Source organism: Amphiprion ocellaris, chromosome 19, assembly GCF_022539595.1.
Source record: "Amphiprion ocellaris isolate individual 3 ecotype Okinawa chromosome 19, ASM2253959v1, whole genome shotgun sequence".
Taxonomy (NCBI): domain Eukaryota; kingdom Metazoa; phylum Chordata; class Actinopteri; family Pomacentridae; genus Amphiprion; species Amphiprion ocellaris.
In genome coordinates, this window is record NC_072784.1 from 20,310,310 (window position 1) to 20,332,341 (window position 22,032).

The 22,032-nt window shown below is 39.2% G+C and overlaps 7 protein-coding genes across 7 annotated transcripts; 3 read left to right on the forward strand and 4 right to left on the reverse strand.

The window, feature by feature from the left end:
• Positions 1–687: 687 nt before the first annotated feature.
• On the reverse strand, positions 688–2,361 carry LOC111574818 (hemoglobin embryonic subunit alpha-like). Its single transcript, XM_023279602.2, has 3 exons — positions 2,202–2,361; positions 1,914–2,121; positions 688–908 (listed from the first exon to the last, which is right to left on the reverse strand). The coding sequence occupies exons 1-3, from the start codon at positions 2,294–2,296 to the stop codon at positions 780–782; spliced, it is 432 nt and encodes a 143-aa protein (XP_023135370.1). The 5' UTR covers positions 2,297–2,361; the 3' UTR covers positions 688–779.
• A 5,519-nt stretch (positions 2,362–7,880) lies between these two features.
• LOC111574814 (hemoglobin subunit beta-like) lies at positions 7,881–8,619 on the forward strand. Its single transcript, XM_023279597.3, has 3 exons — positions 7,881–8,003; positions 8,108–8,330; positions 8,414–8,619. Exons 1-3 carry the CDS (start codon positions 7,912–7,914, stop codon positions 8,540–8,542), a joined length of 444 nt encoding a protein of 147 aa, XP_023135365.1. The 5' UTR covers positions 7,881–7,911; the 3' UTR covers positions 8,543–8,619.
• A 1,089-nt stretch (positions 8,620–9,708) lies between these two features.
• On the reverse strand, positions 9,709–10,478 carry LOC111574812 (hemoglobin embryonic subunit alpha-like). The gene is made up of 3 exons (XM_023279595.3): positions 10,318–10,478; positions 10,020–10,227; positions 9,709–9,915 (listed from the first exon to the last, which is right to left on the reverse strand). The coding sequence occupies exons 1-3, from the start codon at positions 10,413–10,415 to the stop codon at positions 9,787–9,789; spliced, it is 435 nt and encodes a 144-aa protein (XP_023135363.2). The 5' UTR covers positions 10,416–10,478; the 3' UTR covers positions 9,709–9,786.
• A 1,133-nt stretch (positions 10,479–11,611) lies between these two features.
• Positions 11,612–12,383, forward strand: LOC111574808 (hemoglobin subunit beta-like). The gene is made up of 3 exons (XM_023279583.3): positions 11,612–11,767; positions 11,872–12,094; positions 12,178–12,383. The coding sequence occupies exons 1-3, from the start codon at positions 11,676–11,678 to the stop codon at positions 12,304–12,306; spliced, it is 444 nt and encodes a 147-aa protein (XP_023135351.2). The 5' UTR covers positions 11,612–11,675; the 3' UTR covers positions 12,307–12,383.
• A 1,101-nt stretch (positions 12,384–13,484) lies between these two features.
• Positions 13,485–14,251, reverse strand: LOC111574813 (hemoglobin embryonic subunit alpha). Its single transcript, XM_023279596.3, has 3 exons — positions 14,094–14,251; positions 13,796–14,003; positions 13,485–13,691 (listed from the first exon to the last, which is right to left on the reverse strand). The coding sequence occupies exons 1-3, from the start codon at positions 14,189–14,191 to the stop codon at positions 13,563–13,565; spliced, it is 435 nt and encodes a 144-aa protein (XP_023135364.2). The 5' UTR covers positions 14,192–14,251; the 3' UTR covers positions 13,485–13,562.
• A 1,478-nt stretch (positions 14,252–15,729) lies between these two features.
• Positions 15,730–16,502, forward strand: LOC111574807 (hemoglobin subunit beta-like). Its single transcript, XM_023279582.3, has 3 exons — positions 15,730–15,886; positions 15,991–16,213; positions 16,297–16,502. The coding sequence occupies exons 1-3, from the start codon at positions 15,795–15,797 to the stop codon at positions 16,423–16,425; spliced, it is 444 nt and encodes a 147-aa protein (XP_023135350.1). The 5' UTR covers positions 15,730–15,794; the 3' UTR covers positions 16,426–16,502.
• A 4,291-nt stretch (positions 16,503–20,793) lies between these two features.
• On the reverse strand, positions 20,794–21,563 carry LOC111574811 (hemoglobin embryonic subunit alpha). Its single transcript, XM_023279594.3, has 3 exons — positions 21,404–21,563; positions 21,106–21,313; positions 20,794–21,001 (listed from the first exon to the last, which is right to left on the reverse strand). The coding sequence occupies exons 1-3, from the start codon at positions 21,499–21,501 to the stop codon at positions 20,873–20,875; spliced, it is 435 nt and encodes a 144-aa protein (XP_023135362.1). The 5' UTR covers positions 21,502–21,563; the 3' UTR covers positions 20,794–20,872.
• Positions 21,564–22,032: the final 469 nt, after the last annotated feature.

Below are 22,032 nucleotides of genomic sequence, written 5' to 3' on the forward strand. Positions count from 1 at the left end.
ATGTCTGTGGGATAAAGATTACAGGCAGTTAGTTTTGTCACGTGTTTCTGTCCAGTTACTTTGAAACTTTGGCCACTTTGAGTTAAAAGGCTATATCTCATTCACACTTCTGTCTATTATGCTGTAGACCTACTTGAATCAAAGCAGATACTTTAATGTGATATCCAATATTTTAGTAGAAATTTAATCATCATAAAAACATTTTTAAATTGGACCCCATCCTTGATAACTTGTTTCAGTTGCACATGCCCAGGTCTTCTTTCATTTAACATTCTCAAGCAATACATTCCTTATTTCTGATTATATTTCAGACACGATCAATGACCACACAACCAACAGAGTCTATTTCTCTGACATAAGACTGCATATTTGACCTTTCCTCAACATTTTTGCACATCCATACAGCAACATTTAACTTAGTCTCAGGTGCATTCCCTTTTTTCCCCTTTAAACTAAGTGTGCAAAAATGAGTGATTTGAGCAATGACAGAATTTTTTCGACGAGAGTAAGAACAAGTTTTAACAAGGTGAATGGTTGTTTGAATAGTTGTTTTTCCTGTATTAATTCTGGCCAATTAAAAAGCAAATTTTTTAAACCTGCTTTATTAATGTAATGATGATATTTCTTTACCTTATGCACCATTAACCTAACATCAAACCCAACTACAGAAACACACTGCACGACTGCTTATTTGCATTTGATTCTTTATTGAAATTCAGACTAACAGAGAGATTATAAGCCCATGCTGCTGTCTGTCATCCGCTCCTCTGGCGCGCAGTTTACCGGTATTTCTCAGCCAGGGCACGGGCCAGGGCAGCCAAGAACTTGTCCAAGGACACATGGACCTCAGGGGTGAAGTCCTTGGGGAACTTGATCGCAAAGACCACAAGGATGTTGTGGGCCAGAATCTGTGAATAAAGATGATAATGACATTTAGATGAACTGCAAATGCATCTGACCGCTGTTCTCATATTTGATTGGATCACAAGAGGAACATCCAACACTTTATCCAAACTTAAGAGCCACAAATAGACTTCTTAAACTGGATTCTTATGAGTGGATTTGGGCCAAACCGTCTTCTAAAGTGCATCATTGATTCCTCCACAGGAAAAGGATTTTGACGCAGCAAAGTGCCGGATCTCTATCTACCCTTATGCTTTGGAGCGTCCTTTGCTACCTTGAGGCTTAAAAGTTACATTTATCACCTGTGTCTGTGACAGGATTGAGCATGAGTGGTCGACAACATGCCAGGATCTTTACAGGCCCTGCTTGTTGTTAGAGTTAATGTGTGTGTGATACCAAAAATGCACCACTTTTGTCCTAGACTCACTTTTAGTAACATACAGAAAATGCAGCTGAAAGAAGCTCCGACTTTTCAGTCCACATTATACTACATTTTTATGAATTCCAGATACTGTCATATTCAGATCTGAGTTGAATATTAGAAAGACAGGAAAAGACGAGGGCAGTTTCCTCAAAATGATTGCATGGTGGTCTTCAGCACCATGGACAGTGGACGCGAATAATCTGTTGCAGATTGGAGATGAACTGGTCTCTGAGAAAAGTTACTGGTGAAAAGGGCCCAGAGCTACAACAGCTGTTTTATTCCATGCATTATACAGGATCAGAACCCAATAATTAATCTACAGGGTTTGCAGGGTGCTCTAATAATGAGACAATTTAGAGAAAAGTGGTGCAGCTTATGATTAGACCTGTTTGTACAGTGTTTTTGGACAATGTAAGACTGGCAGCCAAAGAGCCACAATTCCAATTCAACCCGTGTAGATCTAGGGACCCTTAAATTAAATCAAAGATGACCATGCACAGCGTTTTCATTTTAAGTCTGATGAGCTACGCAGAGCAAATACAAAAAGGATTAAAACGAACTGGCGTTCTTCAGTCATCCTCAGTACCTTGAAGTTGGCAGGATCCACGCGCAGAGTGAAGGCGTGCAGCTCACTAAGGCTCAGAAGACCCCCAGTCAGATCGTCGATTTTGCTGACAGCATCAGCAACTCCACCCATCACAGTCTTTCCGTGCTTCATCACCGGGGCAGAGCCGGGCCTCAAGTCCTTCCAGTGGGCGAAGTAGGTCTTGGTCTGCGGGTAGACCGTAACCATCCTGAGTGGGAAATAATAAGCGCATGATTAATAAATGGACAAAAATGCAGGTTGTGTCCGGTAGTTTGGGGAGATATTTACCTGGACAGAGCATCGCCGCCGATATCATCAGCCTTGCTAGACACTTTGGCCCAGAAGGCCCTGACTACTTCCTTGTCATTAGCACTGAGACTCATCTTGAATGTTGAATGCCGCGATCAGCACCAACTGTCGGGGTTTTATACACGAAACTGGGCATGGGCACACCCGGGCCAACACAGATGGGCTCCGTCCATTTGGACGGGCTCCAAATAATGAGTTGCAGTTTGCATGAGATAAACATAAAATAAAATGACCGGCATGGCTCTGAAGTCTAGATTAATACAACAACGACACCACGAGTTAATCATGAGTAATTAGCAAATGGGATTCACCTATAAATTCAATTAAATTTCATTAAGTTCAATGTGCATACTTTCAAAATTACTAATTACTAATTTCCAGTGACAGGGAGTGAAAACATGGAATTTAAACAAGTCTGTAAGTGTTGGTATCCAAATATGCAGGAAATAATCACATTTAATTCAGTGGCCAGTTATTAATAGGCGCGTGCGTAATTTGTGCCCAACTGAAGAGAGTTAATGCGATTCTAAAGTGGAATACTTTCAATTTATATCAAATCGTTTTTTTCTCTCTGTCACCTACTGTTGGGTTGATGCATCAAAAATGATTTTTGACTTGGATTTTACAACTATTAAGTTAAACTCTTTGTTGTTACTGAGAGTAAATGATCAAAACATGCCTTGTAAAGTTAAAAACAGGGCACATAACTCAGTGTTAATCTAAATTGTAATTTTAAAATAGGAAAGATGTAAAATCTATAAGGTCTGACCTGTGGAGACTGGTTTATAATCGAATTATTGCAAATAATCAATATTTGGTTAAAAAGCTGATTCCTGGGGTTATTCAAGGTGAACTTTGTTGCCAACATGTGGTGTCTTTCTGAGGCTTATCTGAATTTCTATGGGTGGATCCGCTCAGAGACGAACATGATAATGTTTTAGCAGCAGCCTCGGTGACGGCAGCAAGACTGAAACTAGAAATTAGAATTCATTCACTTTACTGTAATTGCACTTCAGTTTTATCAAATGCGTGGCTATAAAATGAATTTTCGAAGGACTGAAGTTTTATCAGACAGCAGAGAGATCGGTGATGTTCTGTTGAGATCCATTGCTCAGATTTCTGGGGACGCAAAACACTAAGGCTGAGTGGACAGACACTGGAGCTCTCATCGTTGCCAGGTAAAGTATGAAACCTATTCAATGAAGTAAAGAACTAAAGTACGCTATTTGCCAGTGGCTGTGTTTCTAAATAAATTTATAAATTCAACCCACAACGTCTCTCAAAAATGGCTCAAAGCATCTACTTTATCCAACAATAATCCATATATATTCTGTAGAAGTTTATGAATGCATTTGCCTGGATAAAGGAAGTTTGATTTCCCCACTTGGCCTATATGACGTTAGTGCTCCTGGTAGAAACACAGCAAGCACTGATTGAATACTGGCACAGTCAGTGAACTGTAAAGTTAACTATATAAGTAAATGAATAAATAAATAAGTAAATAAATACATGTTTTAAAAAAAGATTGGCCGGTGCTGCTATTTAAAGGTTAACTCAACCTTACATAATGTTTCCTGACCCTGATGAATATTTTCATGATGTTTGAAAACGTAACTTCAGATTTAAGCAAAATGCTGATAGCCTTAAATAAATCCATCTTTAAATTTCACTTGTGTGGTTATAACACCCCCTAACTTGCTTAACATACACATAAGATCAAACTTTTTTGGCCTTTAGGAATATTTAATCCCCTGATGTATGATAAAGCATCGGATTCATGAACTGAAGTTGCACTTTTGCGCGCCCTCTAGTGGACATATACACACACTTCCATCTCCTTTCTGTTCGGGTCTTTAACCCCTGGATGTACAAGTATTTGGGCCCTACACTCTTCCATAAGTGGATCAAAAATGACCTGTTTAAGAATCAATGTTTTTATGCCATTTTTGTCATTTTGGTTAAAAATAATAATTTGTATTATTGTCTGTTTTATTTTTCTCCATATAAAAATGATTTCACATTGAAATGTGTATATTTTCACTTTATAACAGATTTTGAAAATTACGATAATTGAAAAAGAAGAATATTGTAAAGAACAGCAATAGAAGAATGTCAACTTTTCCACTCTTTTCGTCCAGCTGTTGATGCTCTCCGTCCCTCCAAGTTTGTTCACTGCGTCAACTCTTGTATGATGTAAACAGTGATAAAGAGCTTGGGGTAGTGGTAGTAGTGGGTAGGTAGTAGTTTATTTTAAAGTATTAAATGTATTGAATGGAATTATATCAAAAACGTGATTTTTGAGGAATAGCTGGAAAATGAAATGATAAAAACTTTTCATTGCAGTGACATTGCAAGAAAACGACCTCACCGGGTCATTTTTGATCCACTTATGCATCTAAGGGTTAAGAAGGCACAGTGCCATTGAGTGTTAAATGCGTCTAACAATTTAGATGCAAAACAATGTTTTGTTTTTGTTTTTTTTTAAAGAGAAACCATGTTGCCAAATAAATGAGAAATGTAAAGCTGATAAAAGCCTAACCAGGTGCAGGAACAGCTGGGCTTCTGCACCAGCAGCTGTCTGCAGCCACATGGGAGCTGTCCGAGGCATCTCTTTACCGCGTCACCTGCGTCAAGAGGACAGTACAGTATTGGTCTTTTTTTTTTTTTTTTGAGGTATTCTTCTTGTCCTTCTCCCTTGGTATGTTACTTTTCCAACAAACTATTCGTAGTTTAGCAGTTTTCATCAAACATTTGACGTGCATGTTCAAAACAAATAGGGGACCATGTTTTTACTTGTTTAGGCATTGTGCATGTTATATGTCATCACGAATCAAACAAGATTGTGCAGACACATTAGTAGATATGTCCCATTTGCAGCCCACAGACAGCTGTGCGTCGAAACATTTTGTTTGACTTTAATACCTGCAGCATCACATAGCAGCAGGACCAAGAAGTGCTTCTGCAAACCGAGAGTGGTGTGCGTAATTACGCACGTGGCACAGCAGTGGTACCTTCATTAAGACTGGACAGTAAATAGTATTCTGGATGGTTTTACACATCCGACAGGTCAGCTGTTAGCCACAGTTTCTAGGGTTAAATAGTTTGTAATAAAGCTTCCTGAGCTCAGCCAGATTGGGCATTTTTTTCCCCCGGATAAGTCTATCATTACTCACAGACTACAGGCTTTATTTCACTGTTTTACCTGATATACGGCTGGTTTTGGGGAGATGATGTTTCTACGAGCTTAGATACACCTAGGCCTCTTTCCTTTAGTAGTATCACTCCATTTAAGAAAACAGCCGAATTTAATTATCCGAGTAAAGAACAGTCTCTGAACATATTGCATCATCTTTACGTTGCTGGTCTCCAACAGAGTGTATAGTTTAGATGGATTTTGTGTGCTATGACAATTTTATGACCTTATGATTGAAGTTAAGGTCCTGTTTGATCTTTGCCCTGCCCACCAATGAGAACAACACTACGAAATACGGAGTTTTACAGGCAAGGCTCAGCAAAAAAAGTCTTCATTTTCATTCATCAGGCGAGAAATCACAGTCAAAATCACACTGTTTATTCCGGACTGGAACAGTTTAGATCAGTGTGCAGAAGAAGTAGAGAAGTGATAGATTTTTAATCAGCAGCATTTCTCAGAAAACACCAAACGATAATAGACATGGCCTATCAGCCTTCAGAATAACACGTTGCACTATAGGCCAAAACACACCCAAAAATGTGAATAAGGAATTAATAGGGAACCACTTATTCTTTATGGGGTTAATTGTGGGATTTTTTTAATGTGTGGGTACACACCAACATAAAAATGAATGCAACCTACATGTAATCCATATGAGCAAAGTCTTATTTGATCCTCAAAAATGTTTAAGACCAATCTTAGAATCAAGAAAAGACGAGACATCCTTCTACTCTCTACCGAAAGCTCTTTAAATATTCACTACAGTGTCGTGGTCCTCCGTTTGAAGAACATGCTGATTCAAATATCCAAAAATCTGACCCATTGCTGGAGAAATGGGTGACTCACTGCAGGACCAGCCGCCTTCTGTACCTGTAGCTGCCAGCAGCCATATGGGAGCTGTCGGTCCTCCTGTCCTGTCAGATCCGCATCAGTAGTGACCACAAGAGGGCAGCTCCAGCCAGTGACTCGATCTTTGCCCTGTTTGTTCCTGAGGAAAATTTTCGATATTTACTGGTGTTGCATTTTTCTCGTCAAGTATTAGCACCTCAGCCTCCTGTTAATTGGTCAAAGAATCTGTTTATATGTAAGCAATTCATAGAGTGATGGAGGCCTGACAAAAGGAGCTGAAGTTCAGCTATGGTTCAGTTTTGGTTTTTTTTGTTTTTTTTTTTGAAAAGCAGCCCTGTGGCTGCACTCTAAGAAATAATGTTTGAACTCAACAACAAAATTAGGATAATATCAATAATAAATCAACAGTTTGCATCAATCTTTTTGAGTTGTGACCACTTCTAAAGAAATTATGTTCAACCAACAAACAACGTTTCATGAGGAATTAGCTTTTCTTCTAGAACCTAAGATGTTTTAATTATCACTTCATTAATGATTGGCAGCACAAACACACCGTTTAATTTGACTATCCATAAAAACTAAGTTATTCCAACTTGGATTTCCATATCATTTAAAAAGATTTTCTTAGAGTCATGCAGCTACTGACAATAATTGAAACCTAAGTTCTATAATTGGAAATTGATGAAACGTCAGTTGCTCCAGTGTGAATTAGGGAAAAAGGAGAACCTGAAATGTCAAGGTGAAAACATATGTAGTTATCAAGTCAATTTCATGAAGTAACCTCAATTTAATTTAGTTTTAAATCAACTAACACAGCAATCTGAGTTTTATTTTACACACAATTTTAAGTTACATCAACCTAACCTATCAAAATCATGTGTAAAACTTTAAAGGTTTAGTGAAGCAGTAGATGACATTTTCTATTGTGCAATCATGTATTTAATTAAGTAGCAGGATTGGTCTTGGAATGACTTTTAGAGTGTGTGTGAAATTGTGAGATCTTTGGTTCTCAGTGTTTATGGGCCTAATGTTTTAGACTCATTACTAAAACACAGCTGTGCCAAAGTCTCGGTTAATTGAAGCTTGGCCATGAATATTAGTTGGTTATTCTGTTGATTATATTGATGAGAAAGTAAGAATCCATGCCCTCTTTAGACTTATAGACGAGCAACTCACATTCAACCCTTTTCCAGAAAGTACCAATTTTGTATGTATGTATTCTGGACTACATCTTTAGTTCATTCCATGCAGGTTGTTTTAACACACACACCACAACAGACTAAATGTTGTTGTAAGTAAAAACCTGGCAGTCACCTTGCTGCTTTAAATGTATTTTCTAGCTGCATCAAGTATTATATATGTAAGGGGTCTTGTGTGTCACAGCCAGCCTCCTGACCGCTGGGCTGAGCTAAAAATAGGAGACATGCTCAACCAAGATAAAATTTGAAAACTATCACCAGCCGACAAACATAATCTAGCCAACTACGCCCATCTCTTATCACCGATGCAATCCACTACACATTGTTTACTAGTCCAGCCCAACCCCCTTCATCCAATTGCTGATTTCTGGAAGGGAGGGCAGGCTTGCTTTAAAAGTCGCATCTGGTGGCCTTTAGCCCACTCTACAGGAAAACTAGAGCAGCAAAAATGGTCGAGTGGACAGACTTTGAGCGTGAAACCATCCAGAACATCTTCGCCCAGATGGACTATGAGGAGATCGGTCCTGCTGCTCTTTCCAGGTGAGACATCTTTGTAGTTTTGCATTCATATCATTGAAGGATTTGCACACATGTCCTTTAGATTTCCTGTGTATCTTAATGGAACATGTAACGTTCCTCCTCAGGTGTCTGGTTGTCTACCCCTGGACTCAGAGGTACTTTGGAAACTTTGGAAACCTCTACAACGCTGCTGCCATCAAATCAAATCCGTTGATTGCAGTTCACGGAAAAACTATCCTCCACGGTCTGGACCGTGCTGTGAAGAACATGGACGACATCAAGACCGCCTACAAAGAGCTGAGCGTGCTGCACTCTGAGAAGCTGCACGTGGATCCTGACAACTTCAAGGTAACATGAATGAATGAGACTCTTCTCCATATTTACCTTCCACACTGTTGATGTGCACTCATGCATGTGGTGTCGTCCTGCAGCTCCTGGCAGACTGCCTGACCATTGTTCTCGCTGCCAAGTTGGGCAGCAGCTTCACCCCTGACATCCAGGCTGCTTTCCAGAAGTTCATGGCTGTGGTGGTGAACTCCCTGGGAAGGCAGTACCACTAGAGAGCTGAAACAGAGGACATCATCAGCTGATCATCTGTTCTGTCTCCAAAGTGAAATAAAATGAGAAGCACAATGAACCTGCTATTTGTCTGTGATTACTTTCAAAATAAAAACATAAAATTCCCAAGCACTTGGGATGAAATAAAACAATTTTTCTCAAATGCAAATTATTGTAGTTATAGTTATTAAGCAAATATCTGTCACTGATACATGAAAAATAATAGATCTGAGCTGGACTGACATGCAGAGGAACAGTGAATCTTAAAATACAAATTCCAATGAAAAGCACTGAAGATGAAATACATAGAATCCAAATAACTAGTAGCAAAGATATATATATATATATATATATATATATATGAATCTGAGATCTCAGTTACATTAAAGTTCATTTTTATTAATATACTACTACTACTATTAATAATAACAATAATAATTATGATAATAATAATAATGATATAAAAATAAGAAGAAGAAGAAGAAAAAAAGAAGAAGAATCCGCACAGGTTAGTCATGAGTCATGTAAATATAATTTAATTTACAGTAATTTAATTTCAAGTTTTCACATTGGAGACTATTAAACTAAGCAAAGCTTGATGTTGTTGCCAAAAGAAAAATATATTTTTTTTAATGATTGTGATAATCACTTATGGAAATAGTTGCAGATTGGTTTTCTGTTCAATGACTAATCGATTAATGATCTGACGTTTACTTTGACACTGGGTTTGCTTATTTTTACCTCTATGTGCTGTTGGACAGATTTGAAGAACCTGTGGCTTTTCATCCATATTCAAAGAGGACACATACCATTGCAACAATATGTCCATCCATGATCTATATACCACTAATTCTTCATTAGGGTCACAGGGGGCTGAAGTCTATCCCAGCTGATTTAGGATGAAGGCAGGAGACACCCTGGACAGGTCACCAGTCTATCACAGGGCTACATATAGAGACAAACAATCACACTCACATTCACACCTACAGACAATTTAGAGTTTCCAATCAACCTCAGCATGTTTTTGCAATGTGGGAGGAAGCTACAGAACTCAGAGAAAACCCACGCATTCACAGGGGTTCTAGCTGCGAGGCGACGGTGCTAATCACTGAGCCACTGTGCAGCCTGCAACAATATATGTACTCAGGAAAACGTAAGAAAACATCTGTTTGAGCTTTGTGCATTCATGCTTTTTATTGATCATATCAGAATGAACTCATGCATGTTCCTCATGTTCTCCTGCTGTTTATCGGTACTTCTCAGCCAGGGCACGGGCCAGAGCAGCCAGGAACTTATCCATGCACACATGGACCTCAGGGGTGAACTCGGTGGGGAACATGATGGCCAAGACCACAAGGATGTTGTGGGCCAGAATCTGTGGAAACAAAACAAGAGTTAAAGATGAAGGCATGACTGCACGGAGAACAAGCAGACAAACAGACGCTGTAGTCTGAGAGACGCTTGACAGCAGCTGCATACCTTGAAGTTCTGTGGATCTATCCTCAGAGTGAAGGCGTGCAGCTCGCTGAGGCTCAGGAGACCCGTAGTCAGATCGTCGATTTTGGTCACAGCATCAGCAACTCCACCCATCACGGTCATTCCGTGCTTCTTGACTGGGGCAGAGTTGGGGCCCAGGTCCTTCCAGTGGGCGAAGTAAGTCTTGGTCTGAGGGTAGACGATCAGCATCCTGCATAAAATATGAGAAGCACCGAGTGGATGAATGTCAATCAGTCAAAGTGGGAGCAGCTGACAGCAGTCCGTTATGGATGATATTTACCTGCCCAGAGCATCTTTGCCGATGTCCTCAGCTCTTCCGGACACCTGGGCCCAGAAAGCCTTGACTGTGGCCTTATCCTTAGCAGTGAGACTGGTCATCTTGAAGGTTGGATGTGTTGGTGAGGCCACACAGAGAGGCTTTTATGCCTGGAACGGAGCAGGGGCGCACCCAGCACCGCCCCCCAGGAGAGGGAGGTGTCCAAGTGATAGGCCACACTTGGCGTGAGATAAACAAAAAGCTTCCCACAGTGGCTCTGGGGCCCATTTAAATACAGCACGAAATCTAAAGTATCACTATTTGCATTCATGTTGTTAGAGTAATGAACAATAAATGAAAGCACCAAATGTTCGCTAAACACTTTGATCACTGGATAATAGAGTCCAGAACCACCTGTTAAATCAGGCACAGCGGCGCCTATCATTAGTTTACCATGTGTGGTCACAACACCCTGTGAAAATGAATATAGCCCACATGTAACCCATATGAGCAAAACAGGACTCAACCCATAACAGTGTTTAATTCAGAGCCCTGGAGGGGACATAGAAAACATAAGATCGACTTGGACTTGTCACTAGGTCACAAATCTGCGGACATTGTCAGCAGGAAACAATTTTTTTTCTCCATAACCACACCACGAAAACCTTCCAACAAACTGATTGTTAATCAAGACCCTAGCAAGAGATCAACACCTTACAGGAATGAAACAAAAAGTCTTCTAAGCAAACATCCTGATGAGATTGTTAACTGTCCTGAGCAGAAAGTGACAATAGCTGTATTCAAACAGTTGCACCTCAGAAAATTGATTTGGATAAGGGGATTTGTTTTTTTGTTTTTTTGTTTGTTGTTTTACAAAACATAAATGTTCTGCTGCTGATTCCACTGCAACAAAAGACAATATTGTATACATGTATTCTGGACTTCATCTTCAGTTAATTCCATACAGGTTGCTTTGACACACACCACATCAAAATAGATGTTGTTCCAAATGAAAATTTGGCAATCATGTGAATGTAGCCACTTTGCTGCTTTAAATTTATTTTCCAGTTGTGTCACGCAAATTCATCTTCATCTTTAGGAGGTCTTGTGTGTCACAACCAGCCTCCTGACCGCTGGGCTGAGCTAAAAATAGGAGACATGCTCAACCAAGATAAAATTTGAAAACTATCACCAGCCGACAAACATAATCTAGCCAACTACGCCCATCTCTTATCACCGATGCAATCCACTACACATTGTTTACTAGTCCAGCCCACCCCCCTTCATCCAATTGCTGATTTCTGGAAGGGAGGGCAGGCTTGCTTTAAAAGTCGCGTCTGGTGGCTTTTAGCCCACTCTACAGGAAAACTAGAGCAGCAAAAATGGTCGAGTGGACAGACTTTGAGCGTGAAACCATCCAGAACATCTTCGCCCAGATGGACTATGAGGAGATCGGTCCTGCTGCTCTTTCCAGGTGAGACATCTTTGTAGTTTTGCATTCATATCATTGAAGGATTTGCACACATGTCCTTTAGATTTCCTGTGTATCTTAATGGAACATGTAACGTTCCTCCTCAGGTGTCTGGTTGTCTACCCCTGGACTCAGAGGTACTTTGGAAACTTTGGAAACCTCTACAACGCTGCTGCCATCAAATCAAATCCGTTGATTGCAGTTCACGGAAAAACTATCCTCCACGGTCTGGACCGTGCTGTGAAGAACATGGACGACATCAAGACCACCTACAAAGAGCTGAGCGTGCTGCACTCTGAGAAGCTGCACGTGGATCCTGACAACTTCAAGGTAACATGAATGAATGAGACTCTTCTCCATATTTACCTTCCACACTGTTGATGTGCACTCATGCATGTGGTGTCGTCCTGCAGCTCCTGGCAGACTGCCTGACCATTGTTCTCGCTGCCAAGTTGGGCAGCAGCTTCACCCCTGACATCCAGGCTGCTTTCCAGAAGTTCATGGCTGTGGTGGTGAACTCCCTGGGAAGGCAGTACCACTAGAGAGCTGAAACAGAGGACATCATCAGCTGATCATCTGTTCTGTCTCCAAAGTGAAATAAAATGAGAAGCACAATGAACCTGCTGTTTGTCTGTGATTACTTTCAAAATAGATACATTCCAAGCACATGGGATGAAACAAATCAATCTCACAAAAAAATTCTGACCTTTTGACATAGCTCCATATTAGACAATGCCAGACTGCCAAACCTTTACATATACATGAATATAAATAATTTTACTGCATAGATATTCTGCAGAACATCGGTAAAAACATCAGAGAGCTGCAGCAGAGAACCATTATCACATGCTGATGTTTTTTTTTTTTTTTTAAGTTTCTTGTGTTTGTCTCAAAAGCAAATCAGTTAGTAAGCATGTAGTTCTCACTGATGAATGAAAAATAATAGATCTGAGCTGGACTGACATGCAGAGGAACTCGAAATGTGAGCAGTGAATCTAAAATATAAATTCCAATGAAAAGCACAGAAGATGAAATACCTAGATTCCAAGTAACTAGTTGCAAACGTTTATATATATATATATATATATATATATATATATATATATATATATATATATATATATATATATATATATATATATATATATATATATATCTCAAAAACAAAGATTTATTTTTTAAAGTGTGACAATAAGCTTCAAAAATAGTTGCAGATTGGTTTTATGTTTATTGACTAATCGAATCGATTGACCATCTAATGTTTACTGCCAAACGGGGTTTGCTTATTTTTACCTCTTTGTGCTGTTGGACAGATTTGAAGAACCTGTGACTTTTCATCCATATTCAAAGAGGACACATACCATCGCAACAATATGTCCATCCATGATCTATATACCACTAATTCTTCATTAGGGTCACAGGGGGCTGAAGTCTATCCCAGCTGATTTAGGATGAAGGCAGGAGACACCCTGGACAGGTCACCAGTCTATCACAGGGCTACATATAGAGACAAACAATCACACTCACATTCACACCTACAGACAATTTAGAGTTTCCAATCAACCTCAGCATGTTTTTGCAATGTGGGAGGAAGCTACAGAACTCAGAGAAAACCCACGCATTCACAGGGGTTCCAGCTGCGAGGCGACGGTGCTAATCACTGAGCCACTGTGCAGCCTGCAACAATATATGTACTCAGGAAAACGTAAGAAAACATCTGTTTGAGCTTTGTGCATTCATGCTTTTTATTGATCATTTCAGAATGAACTCATGCATGTTCCTCATGTTCTCCTGCTGTTTATCGGTACTTCTCAGCCAGGGCACGGGCCAGAGCAGCCAGGAACTTATCCATGCACACATGGACCTCAGGGGTGAACTCGGTGGGGAACATGATGGCCAAGACCACAAGGATGTTGTGGGCCAGAATCTGTGGAAACAAAACAGGAGTTAAAGATGAAGGCATGACTGCACGGAGAACAAGCAGACAAACAGACGCTGCAGTCTGAGAGACGCTTGACAGCAGCTGCATACCTTGAAGTTCTGCGGATCTATCCTCAGAGTGAAGGCGTGCAGCTCGCTGAGGTTCAGGAGACCTGCAGTCAGATCGTCGATTTTGGTCACAGCATCAGCAACTCCACCCATCACGGTCATTCCGTGCTTCTTGACTGGGGCAGAGTTGGGGCCCAGGTCCTTCCAGTGGGCGAAGTAAGTCTTGGTCTGAGGGTAGACGATCAGCATCCTGCATAAAATATGAGAAGCACCGAGTGGATGAATGTCAATCAGTCAAAGTGGGAGCAGCTGACAGCAGTCCGTTATGGATGATATTTACCTGCCCAGAGCATCTTTGCCGATGTCCGCAGCCTTTCCGGACACCTGGGCCCAGAAAGCCTTGACTGTGGCCTTATCCTTAGCAGTGAGACTGGTCATCTTGAAGGTTGGATGTGTTGGTGAGGCCACACAGAGAGGCTTTTATGCCTGGAACGGAGCAGGGGCGCACCCAGCACCGCCCCTCAGGATAAACCCGATGAACCCATGACGACAGTGCTAATCTCTGCTAAATATTTATCCCAGCTTTATGAATTTCAGTTCTTGAAATTAAATAATAACACTTTAACAAGCTGTGCGTAAAAAAACTGCTCAGTGGACAGCGCCCGGTGCTGAAATGTGCAAAACCAGGAACTAGTCAGTTAAATAAATACAAAATTTAAAATGAAACAATAAGAAATTATATATAATAAACACACACACACACGCACACACACAACTTATTAATTTCATTTATCTTTTCCGATACAATACTTTATCATCATGCGTAATATTTCATTATTATATGTGAAATTGCTTTACGACCTCAGTATCATTGCTTCTTACTTTCTATTCTAGTCTTATTTCAGTTCATTTGCTTTTAAGTTCATCATTTATCATTTATTCAGATGTTATGGAATTTTGTTTTTCGTAGCAATATCGGGCAGAAGAATTTCTCTCGTGATAAATAAAGTTTCATCTTATCATAAACATCAGTTTAACAGTTTCCTCTAATAAATAAAACGGAAATCTTTGTAAAATTATGGTAAAGCTCACAGTTTTTTTGTGTCCAAGAAAATAAAAAATTTGCATTTTTTTTTAAAATGTAATTTTAAAATATTCACAAGTATAGCTTTTTAGTGTTCCTTTATATTAGACACATAAATTCGTGGTCCTTTTTCGTCGTTTTATTAATGTTGTATATTTCAAAAACAGGGAAAAATATCTAACACGAACCGAAAATATCCATAAAGTTAAATTGCTTACAGTGCATAAAACAGATAACGATAAAATAATGCTCAGTCCTCTAAGTCAGTCATTGTCAAACGAAGTCACCACTTTTTAAATCCATGTTTATGTGGACCACTTGTTGTTTGTGGAATGAAAAGACGTTAAAATTGCACAAAAACATAATATAATAATTTAGACATAATATATTTAATATGCAAGTATATAAATATATACAATTTAAATGATTGAGAAAATTCCACTTCAGAATTTCATTGAACTATTTAGATTTTGAACTGCTGTATTCTGGACTATTGCCTACATCTCTTGTTGAAAACGCAACTAATACGACATGTATGTTTTTTGCCAGGTAAACACTGGGCTTATTTCTAATGTGACCACTTTGCCACTTTAGTAGCTTGAGTTATTAAGTTAGTAAGTAAATGAATTAACATGAAGAGAATGCCACGACATTGCATGGGATGTTATGGATCATAAATGACAACCAGGCTGAGCTAAAACAAAAAAACAAACAAAAAATGGGCTACATGTTCAACTGAGATAAAATTTGAATGCTATAACAAGATGACGCCCACATAAACTATTTTCTCAGACACAATCTGAACCCTGCAGATGCGCCCTTCTCTTATCACTGATTCAAATCCAGAACACATTGTTGACTCGTCAGCTGGCGTCTGGGAGGAGGAGCGGGTTTGCTTTAAAAGGCGCAGCTGGTGCCAAATATCTTAACTTCTACGGAAACTACAGAGCCGCAAAAATGGTCGAGTGGACAGACTTTGAGCGTGAAACCATCCAGAACATCTTCGCCCAGATGGACTATGAGGAGATCGGTCCTGCTGCTCTTTCCAGGTGAGACATCTTTGTAGTTTTGCATTCATATCATTGAAGGATTTGCACACATGTCCTTTAGATTTCCTGTGTATCTTAATGGAACATGTAACGTTCCTCCTCAGGTGTCTGGTTGTCTACCCCTGGACTCAGAGGTACTTTGGAAACTTTGGAAACCTCTACAACGCTGCTGCCATCAAATCAAATCCGTTGATTGCAGTTCACGGAAAAACTATCCTCCACGGTCTGGACCGTGCTGTGAAGAACATGGACGACATCAAGACCGCCTACAAAGAGCTGAGCGTGCTGCACTCTGAGAAGCTGCACGTGGATCCTGACAACTTCAAGGTAACATGAATGAATGAGACTCTTCTCCATATTTACCTTCCACACTGTTGATGTGCACTCATGCATGTGGTGTCGTCCTGCAGCTCCTGGCAGACTGCCTGACCATTGTTCTCGCTGCCAAGTTGGGCAGCAGCTTCACCCCTGACATCCAGGCTGCTTTCCAGAAGTTCATGGCTGTGGTGGTGAACTCCCTGGGAAGGCAGTACCACTAGAGAGCTGAAACAGAGGACATCATCAGCTGATCATCTGTTCTGTCTCCAAAGTGAAATAAAATGAGAAGCACAAGGAACCTGCTGTTTGTCTGTGATTACTTTCAGTATACGGTACACTGAAATTACATCTGATATAAAATCAAGGAAAAAATATTAATTTACAAGGTAACCTTCAAACAAGCCACAACTAAAAAATATTTACATTAGATTAGCGTTTTTCCTCATGATAATTTCTTCTTTCATAACATTTTATACTAAAATTGCATATTTTTCCTTTACTCCATTTAATCAGACAACAATATTTTTTAGGCACTATATTTTTTAACTGTTATTTTACAGGTTTTTCCCTTTTTGGTAAATTACAAACCATATGTTAAAAATAAAACCCTGAGGAATATGGTATCAGTTTTGCATGTTGACCATCAACAACCAGGCCAAAACTGCAAATATTTGTATATTTACAACTAGCAACTTATTCTTGCACAGTGTTCAACCATAAAATAACATGATCACAATTTCACTGTATGTAAATCATCAACAGATACCAGCATTTTACACCTATTTGGAATTATTTGAAAGAATTGTTATTTTACAGATATTTCCTTATTTGGTAAATTACACAGAAAACTTGCATTCATTTCTATGTAGGCTGTTAAAAACAGGCCAAACTGCAAATATTGTTCAAATTGAAAGTCTATATTTTTACAAATACTAAATTTGTTCTTTTATAATGTGTGTGTAAAGTTATTCATTTTCACTTAATCACTTAAAAAAGTGTTTATTTCTATATCTTTTTATTCATTCATACATACATACACACGCACTCACACAATTTACTCACAATTTCAGGAAATATCCTCACGATCATGTGTTTACAGTTTTATTCAATTTCTAACAAACATTGGTCAAAACTGAAGTCACTTGTTAAAAACTCTTAACGCAGCCTGCATTTTCATCATGCATCTCAGCTAATGTTACAGGGGGAGCTGGAGAACCCAGGCGCAGACACAGAGAGACTGGCAGAAATGTGAATTAAGGAAAGACTTTATTTATGCCAGAAAACTAAAACAATACATAAAAGGAGAATTGAACTGGGAGGAAACTAAACTAAACCAAACCACTACTAACAAACACTATGAATTCAAAAACAGAAGATCACTAAACTAAAACTAAGCTAAAGAGGGGTACTTACAAGATGGGGGAACTGACAACAGAAGGGGCAAGGAAGCAGGCTCAGGAAATCTGGGGCGAACGGAGACGAGACTGGAGCTACTGGCTGGAGACAAAAACAGGGCTAGCGAGAATCTGAAAGAAGACTGAGTCCAAGTGAGGGAAATCCAGAGGAGGGGAAAACAGAGTTCAAAAGCAGAGTCCATGAAGGCATGTGGGTCAATGATCCGGCAGGGAGTGAATGACAGGACAGAACTTAAATAGGTGGAGGTGAGGTGGAGAACAGGTGAATGAACTAATTACTGCAGGTGACACTCATTGCAGTAATCAGCTGATGGCAGAATGCAGGCAGGTGAAACAGGGAGAGCAGGAGGGTGAGAGACAGGGAGAGAGAGACAGACATGAGGGAGAGGTGACAGACAGACAGAGGGAGACAAAGAGAGACAGGTCAAAGCAGAAACAACTCAGAACTCAAGGGAGAAAGGAGGAAAAAGAGGAAGAAGGGAAAGAAGGGCAGGGGCTAGAGCAGGATCATAACAGCTAAACAGTTAATCTCGTCCCCAAAATTGTTACTCATCAACAAAACACTTCATACATGTCTCAAAATAAGCTCATTCAACCACAATACTAGCAAATAGTCTCACTTTGGAAACAAACACAGTCAATCTTTGCACACTGAACTACAAAATACCAACAACAGAGAGCATTACATGAAATAAATTTTAATCTTTCAAGTTTGAATGATTTCTTTTTAGATAAATCAGTATTTTGACATTAAGATCTTTGCACTTTGAGTGTTCTAAATCATTGTAATATATTGCAACAAGAATGAATCAGGAATGCAGCAATTTACTTCAAGAACATTTACGTATTGTCTCTTTGCCTTTGCATAGGTACTTTGGGACTTCACAAAAAATAAAAAGTTTACTGTAAACAAAAAAAATGCAGAGTCTCAGAATTCAGGGGGCAGAATAGAAATCAAGAGATAAAACTCAAAAACCAACAACACGTATACTGTAACATTCACGCCCTGTTGTCTGCATTTGGCCACGTTTCCATCCACGTCACATCTTATGTCTTCCCTGGTGATGCACTGTGGGTAGAACCTTTTTGAGTCTGATCCACCCCTGACAGGCTATATATATATTTCCACACCCAACATTCATTGCATCCAGCAAGGAGAGCTGGTTGTGTAGAGAATGATCATAAACTTTCCACCTCCATGCTGAAAAAAAATCTTCAATGGGGTTCAAGAAGGGCGAGTATGAAGGTAAAAACAGCACAGACATCCTAAGATGTGCAGTGAACCATGCAGTCACTGCAGGAGAGTGGTGGTTTTTTATGTAACTAAACAACAACTGTAAGAGCATGGTGTAAATACATATATCAATGACATACCAAAGTAATTCTTAGCTGATGTGTTCCTAATGAATTGATGCAAGATGTATCATGAAGTCCTGTTTCTCACTAATATCTAATCATCAAGATTTTGTGAATGAATTTAATTAGTTTTCTCTTAGCTAGCTGAATCTCTCATACATAAAAGGTCATTGAGCAACAACAATAATAATACACTGTAACTAAATGTTCTGTAAAATAAAGTAGAATGCTGGCACATAATTTCTCCAAAATGTGTAACTCTAATCTTTTGTAGAATGTGAAATTTACAGTAAAAATCCCTGGCAGCAGTGGTCGCCAGTATTTTACAGTATTTTCACAGTGTTACTATTGTAATAAAACAGTTATTTACTGTAGAGATAATTGCAGTATTCTCTTGGAGATTATGAGGTTTACTGTGTAATACTATGACTTCACTTTCCAATAATGTACTGTATTCATATACACTGTAATGAACCTTAATTATAACTACAACTGTGAATTACAACATTGTTTTCCTTTTAAAATTTGTAAACTTTACTGAGAATTTCAGATATATATCATAAATATCAACATGTCTTTTACCTTTATAATCCAGAAGTGAGATCTACCAACTCTGTTTAACATCGAAAATACATATATCACTAAAATACCCGAAACAATAAAGATACAGCATAAGGTAAGGTAAGGTTTTGAAAGCTTCATCGATCTTCGTTCGTCAAATTAAACTTTAAATGCCTCAATAAATCAGCACCACAGCCACCCTGTGGATTCATCCAAAGACACGATGGCAGCAGAGTCACCAGAAGCTCCACCACCAACAATTACAAAATAACTTACAGCAGAACTACAGTTAGACGTCTATAATGTTGCCTGTGCTGTTTTTAATGGTGTTGTTGGTCCTCTGACTACTTTTACTGAAAAGCCCAACCAGGGATGGGAGTTGAAAATTAGCTTAATGTTATACACTCTATATGTAATACATCAGATGTGTTCTATGTTAATTGCATGGTCCCTGACAAAATAAACTACCGATGGAGCAGCAGTACATGCAAAACAGTGCCAGCATCAGTTCTGAGGATTCTCTCTGATCTTTAGGCATATTACAGACCAATAATAATAATAATAATAATAATAATAATAATAATAATAATAATAATAATAATAATAATAATACTAATAATAATAATAATAATAATAATAATAATAATAATAATGATAATAATAATAATAATAATTACTTTTGAAAAATTATTCCAACACACTAATGCAACTTTTAAAAAAATCTTTGTTGAACGTAATCAATTGTTGATGTGAAGATTTGAAGAAAGAAGATATATATGCAACTATTTAACGCACTTTCTATCAAAGAAAAAAAATCTAAAAATGTTGCTTGTGATCCTAATATCTGTATAAGTTGAACATGATGTTCGGCAGGTCTGCAACTAACTAATAATTTCATTATTAGGAATCACCACCTTAAAAAACAGAAAGATCCAAAAATGAAGTTTTCACATTGGGGATATGAGCAAACAATGTCTGAAGTTTTTTGCAGAATTTATTTATTTTTAATAAATAGAAAATTGTGATTATCAATGGACTGAAAAAATGGACTGATTTGTTTCTTGTTCTTTTTTGTCTATTGACTAACTGATTAACCATCTGTCTGATGTTATTATTATTATTCCCTATTTTTACGTTCATGTCGGGTTCAACAGACTGGATCATGTGTTTTCATCTACACTTAAACCAACACACAAACCATCACAAAAAGGATTTTCTAAAAAAAAAAAAGAAAAGAAAAAAGAGTGACAATGGCGGTTGGGAGCTTTTTGCATTCATGCTTTTTATTGATCATATCAGAATGAACTCATGCATGTTCCTCATGTTCTCCTGCTGTTTATCGGTACTTCTCAGCCAGGGCACGGGCCAGAGCAGCCAGGAACTTATCCATGCACACATGGACCTCAGGGGTGAACTCGGTGGGGAACATGATGGCCAAGACCACAAGGATGTTGTGGGCCAGAATCTGTGGAAACAAAACAGGAGTTACAGATGAAGGCATGACTGCACGGAGAACAAGCAGACAAACAGACGCTGCAGTCTGAGAGACGCTTGACAGCAGCTGCATACCTTGAAGTTCTGCGGATCTATCCTCAGAGTGAAGGCGTGCAGCTCGCTGAGGTTCAGGAGACCTGCAGTCAGATCGTCGATTTTGGTCACAGCATCAGCAACTCCACCCATCACGGTCATTCCGTGCTTCTTGACTGGGGCAGAGTTGGGGCCCAGGTCCTTCCAGTGGGCGAAGTAAGTCTTGGTCTGAGGGTAGACGATCAGCATCCTGCATAAAATATGAGAAGCACCGAGTGGATGAATGTCAATCAGTCAAAGTGGGAGCAGCTGACAGCAGTCCGTTATGGATGATATTTACCTGCCCAGAGCATCTTGGCCGATGTCCGCAGCCTTTCCGGACACCTGGGCCCAGAAAGCCTTGACTGTGGCCTTATCCTTAGCAGTGAGACTGGTCATCTTGAAGGTTGGATGTGTTGGTGAGGCCACACAGAGAGGCTTTTATGCCTGGAACGGAGCAGGGGCGCACCCAGCACCGCCCCCCAGGAGAGGGAGGTGTCCAAGTGATAGGCCACACTTGGCGTGAGATAAACAAAAAAATATTCCGACTGTGGCTCTTCAATCTCGGTGTCATTATTGGCATTTATACTATTAGAATAATGAATAATAAATGAAAGCACCAAAAACTGAACAAGCACTTTGATCACAGGAAAATTAACCATTTTCGAAATGACTCCAGAGCAATAATAGGTTTGGTTTCAGTGCAGCTACAGTTCAGGTCAGTTAAAACACACTGAGGAGCTTTTATTTATTTCTATATAAGATTTCAAACAGGCAAAGACCAGACAGGCCTCATTCAATCTGATTTAAAATCTTGGCAATGAAGTAAAATTAATTGATTTGTTTATCAGTTGGAAATTCTCCAATGTGATGAGTGAAGACCTTTTTTGACTTTCCTGCCAACACGTGTTGTGCTTCAAAGGCTTATCA

Coding starts and splice junctions, on each gene's coding strand:
- LOC111574818 (XM_023279602.2), bottom strand. CDS start 2,296: ATGAGTCTCAGTGCTAATGACAAGGAAGTAGTCAGGGCCTTCTGGGCC. Junction 2,122..2,201: donor GGCGGCGATGCTCTGTCCAG/GTAAATATCTCC, acceptor TTTCCCACTCAG/GATGGTTACGGTCTACCCGC. Junction 909..1,913: donor TGGATCCTGCCAACTTCAAG/GTACTGAGGATG, acceptor CTTTATTCACAG/ATTCTGGCCCACAACATCCT.
- LOC111574814 (XM_023279597.3), top strand. CDS start 7,912: ATGGTCGAGTGGACAGACTTTGAGCGTGAAACCATCCAGAACATCTTC. Junction 8,004..8,107: donor GGTCCTGCTGCTCTTTCCAG/GTGAGACATCTT, acceptor GTTCCTCCTCAG/GTGTCTGGTTGTCTACCCCT. Junction 8,331..8,413: donor TGGATCCTGACAACTTCAAG/GTAACATGAATG, acceptor GTCGTCCTGCAG/CTCCTGGCAGACTGCCTGAC.
- LOC111574812 (XM_023279595.3), bottom strand. CDS start 10,415: ATGACCAGTCTCACTGCTAAGGATAAGGCCACAGTCAAGGCTTTCTGG. Junction 10,228..10,317: donor GGCAAAGATGCTCTGGGCAG/GTAAATATCATC, acceptor TATTTTATGCAG/GATGCTGATCGTCTACCCTC. Junction 9,916..10,019: donor TAGATCCACAGAACTTCAAG/GTATGCAGCTGC, acceptor TTGTTTCCACAG/ATTCTGGCCCACAACATCCT.
- LOC111574808 (XM_023279583.3), top strand. CDS start 11,676: ATGGTCGAGTGGACAGACTTTGAGCGTGAAACCATCCAGAACATCTTC. Junction 11,768..11,871: donor GGTCCTGCTGCTCTTTCCAG/GTGAGACATCTT, acceptor GTTCCTCCTCAG/GTGTCTGGTTGTCTACCCCT. Junction 12,095..12,177: donor TGGATCCTGACAACTTCAAG/GTAACATGAATG, acceptor GTCGTCCTGCAG/CTCCTGGCAGACTGCCTGAC.
- LOC111574813 (XM_023279596.3), bottom strand. CDS start 14,191: ATGACCAGTCTCACTGCTAAGGATAAGGCCACAGTCAAGGCTTTCTGG. Junction 14,004..14,093: donor GGCAAAGATGCTCTGGGCAG/GTAAATATCATC, acceptor TATTTTATGCAG/GATGCTGATCGTCTACCCTC. Junction 13,692..13,795: donor TAGATCCGCAGAACTTCAAG/GTATGCAGCTGC, acceptor TTGTTTCCACAG/ATTCTGGCCCACAACATCCT.
- LOC111574807 (XM_023279582.3), top strand. CDS start 15,795: ATGGTCGAGTGGACAGACTTTGAGCGTGAAACCATCCAGAACATCTTC. Junction 15,887..15,990: donor GGTCCTGCTGCTCTTTCCAG/GTGAGACATCTT, acceptor GTTCCTCCTCAG/GTGTCTGGTTGTCTACCCCT. Junction 16,214..16,296: donor TGGATCCTGACAACTTCAAG/GTAACATGAATG, acceptor GTCGTCCTGCAG/CTCCTGGCAGACTGCCTGAC.
- LOC111574811 (XM_023279594.3), bottom strand. CDS start 21,501: ATGACCAGTCTCACTGCTAAGGATAAGGCCACAGTCAAGGCTTTCTGG. Junction 21,314..21,403: donor GGCCAAGATGCTCTGGGCAG/GTAAATATCATC, acceptor TATTTTATGCAG/GATGCTGATCGTCTACCCTC. Junction 21,002..21,105: donor TAGATCCGCAGAACTTCAAG/GTATGCAGCTGC, acceptor TTGTTTCCACAG/ATTCTGGCCCACAACATCCT.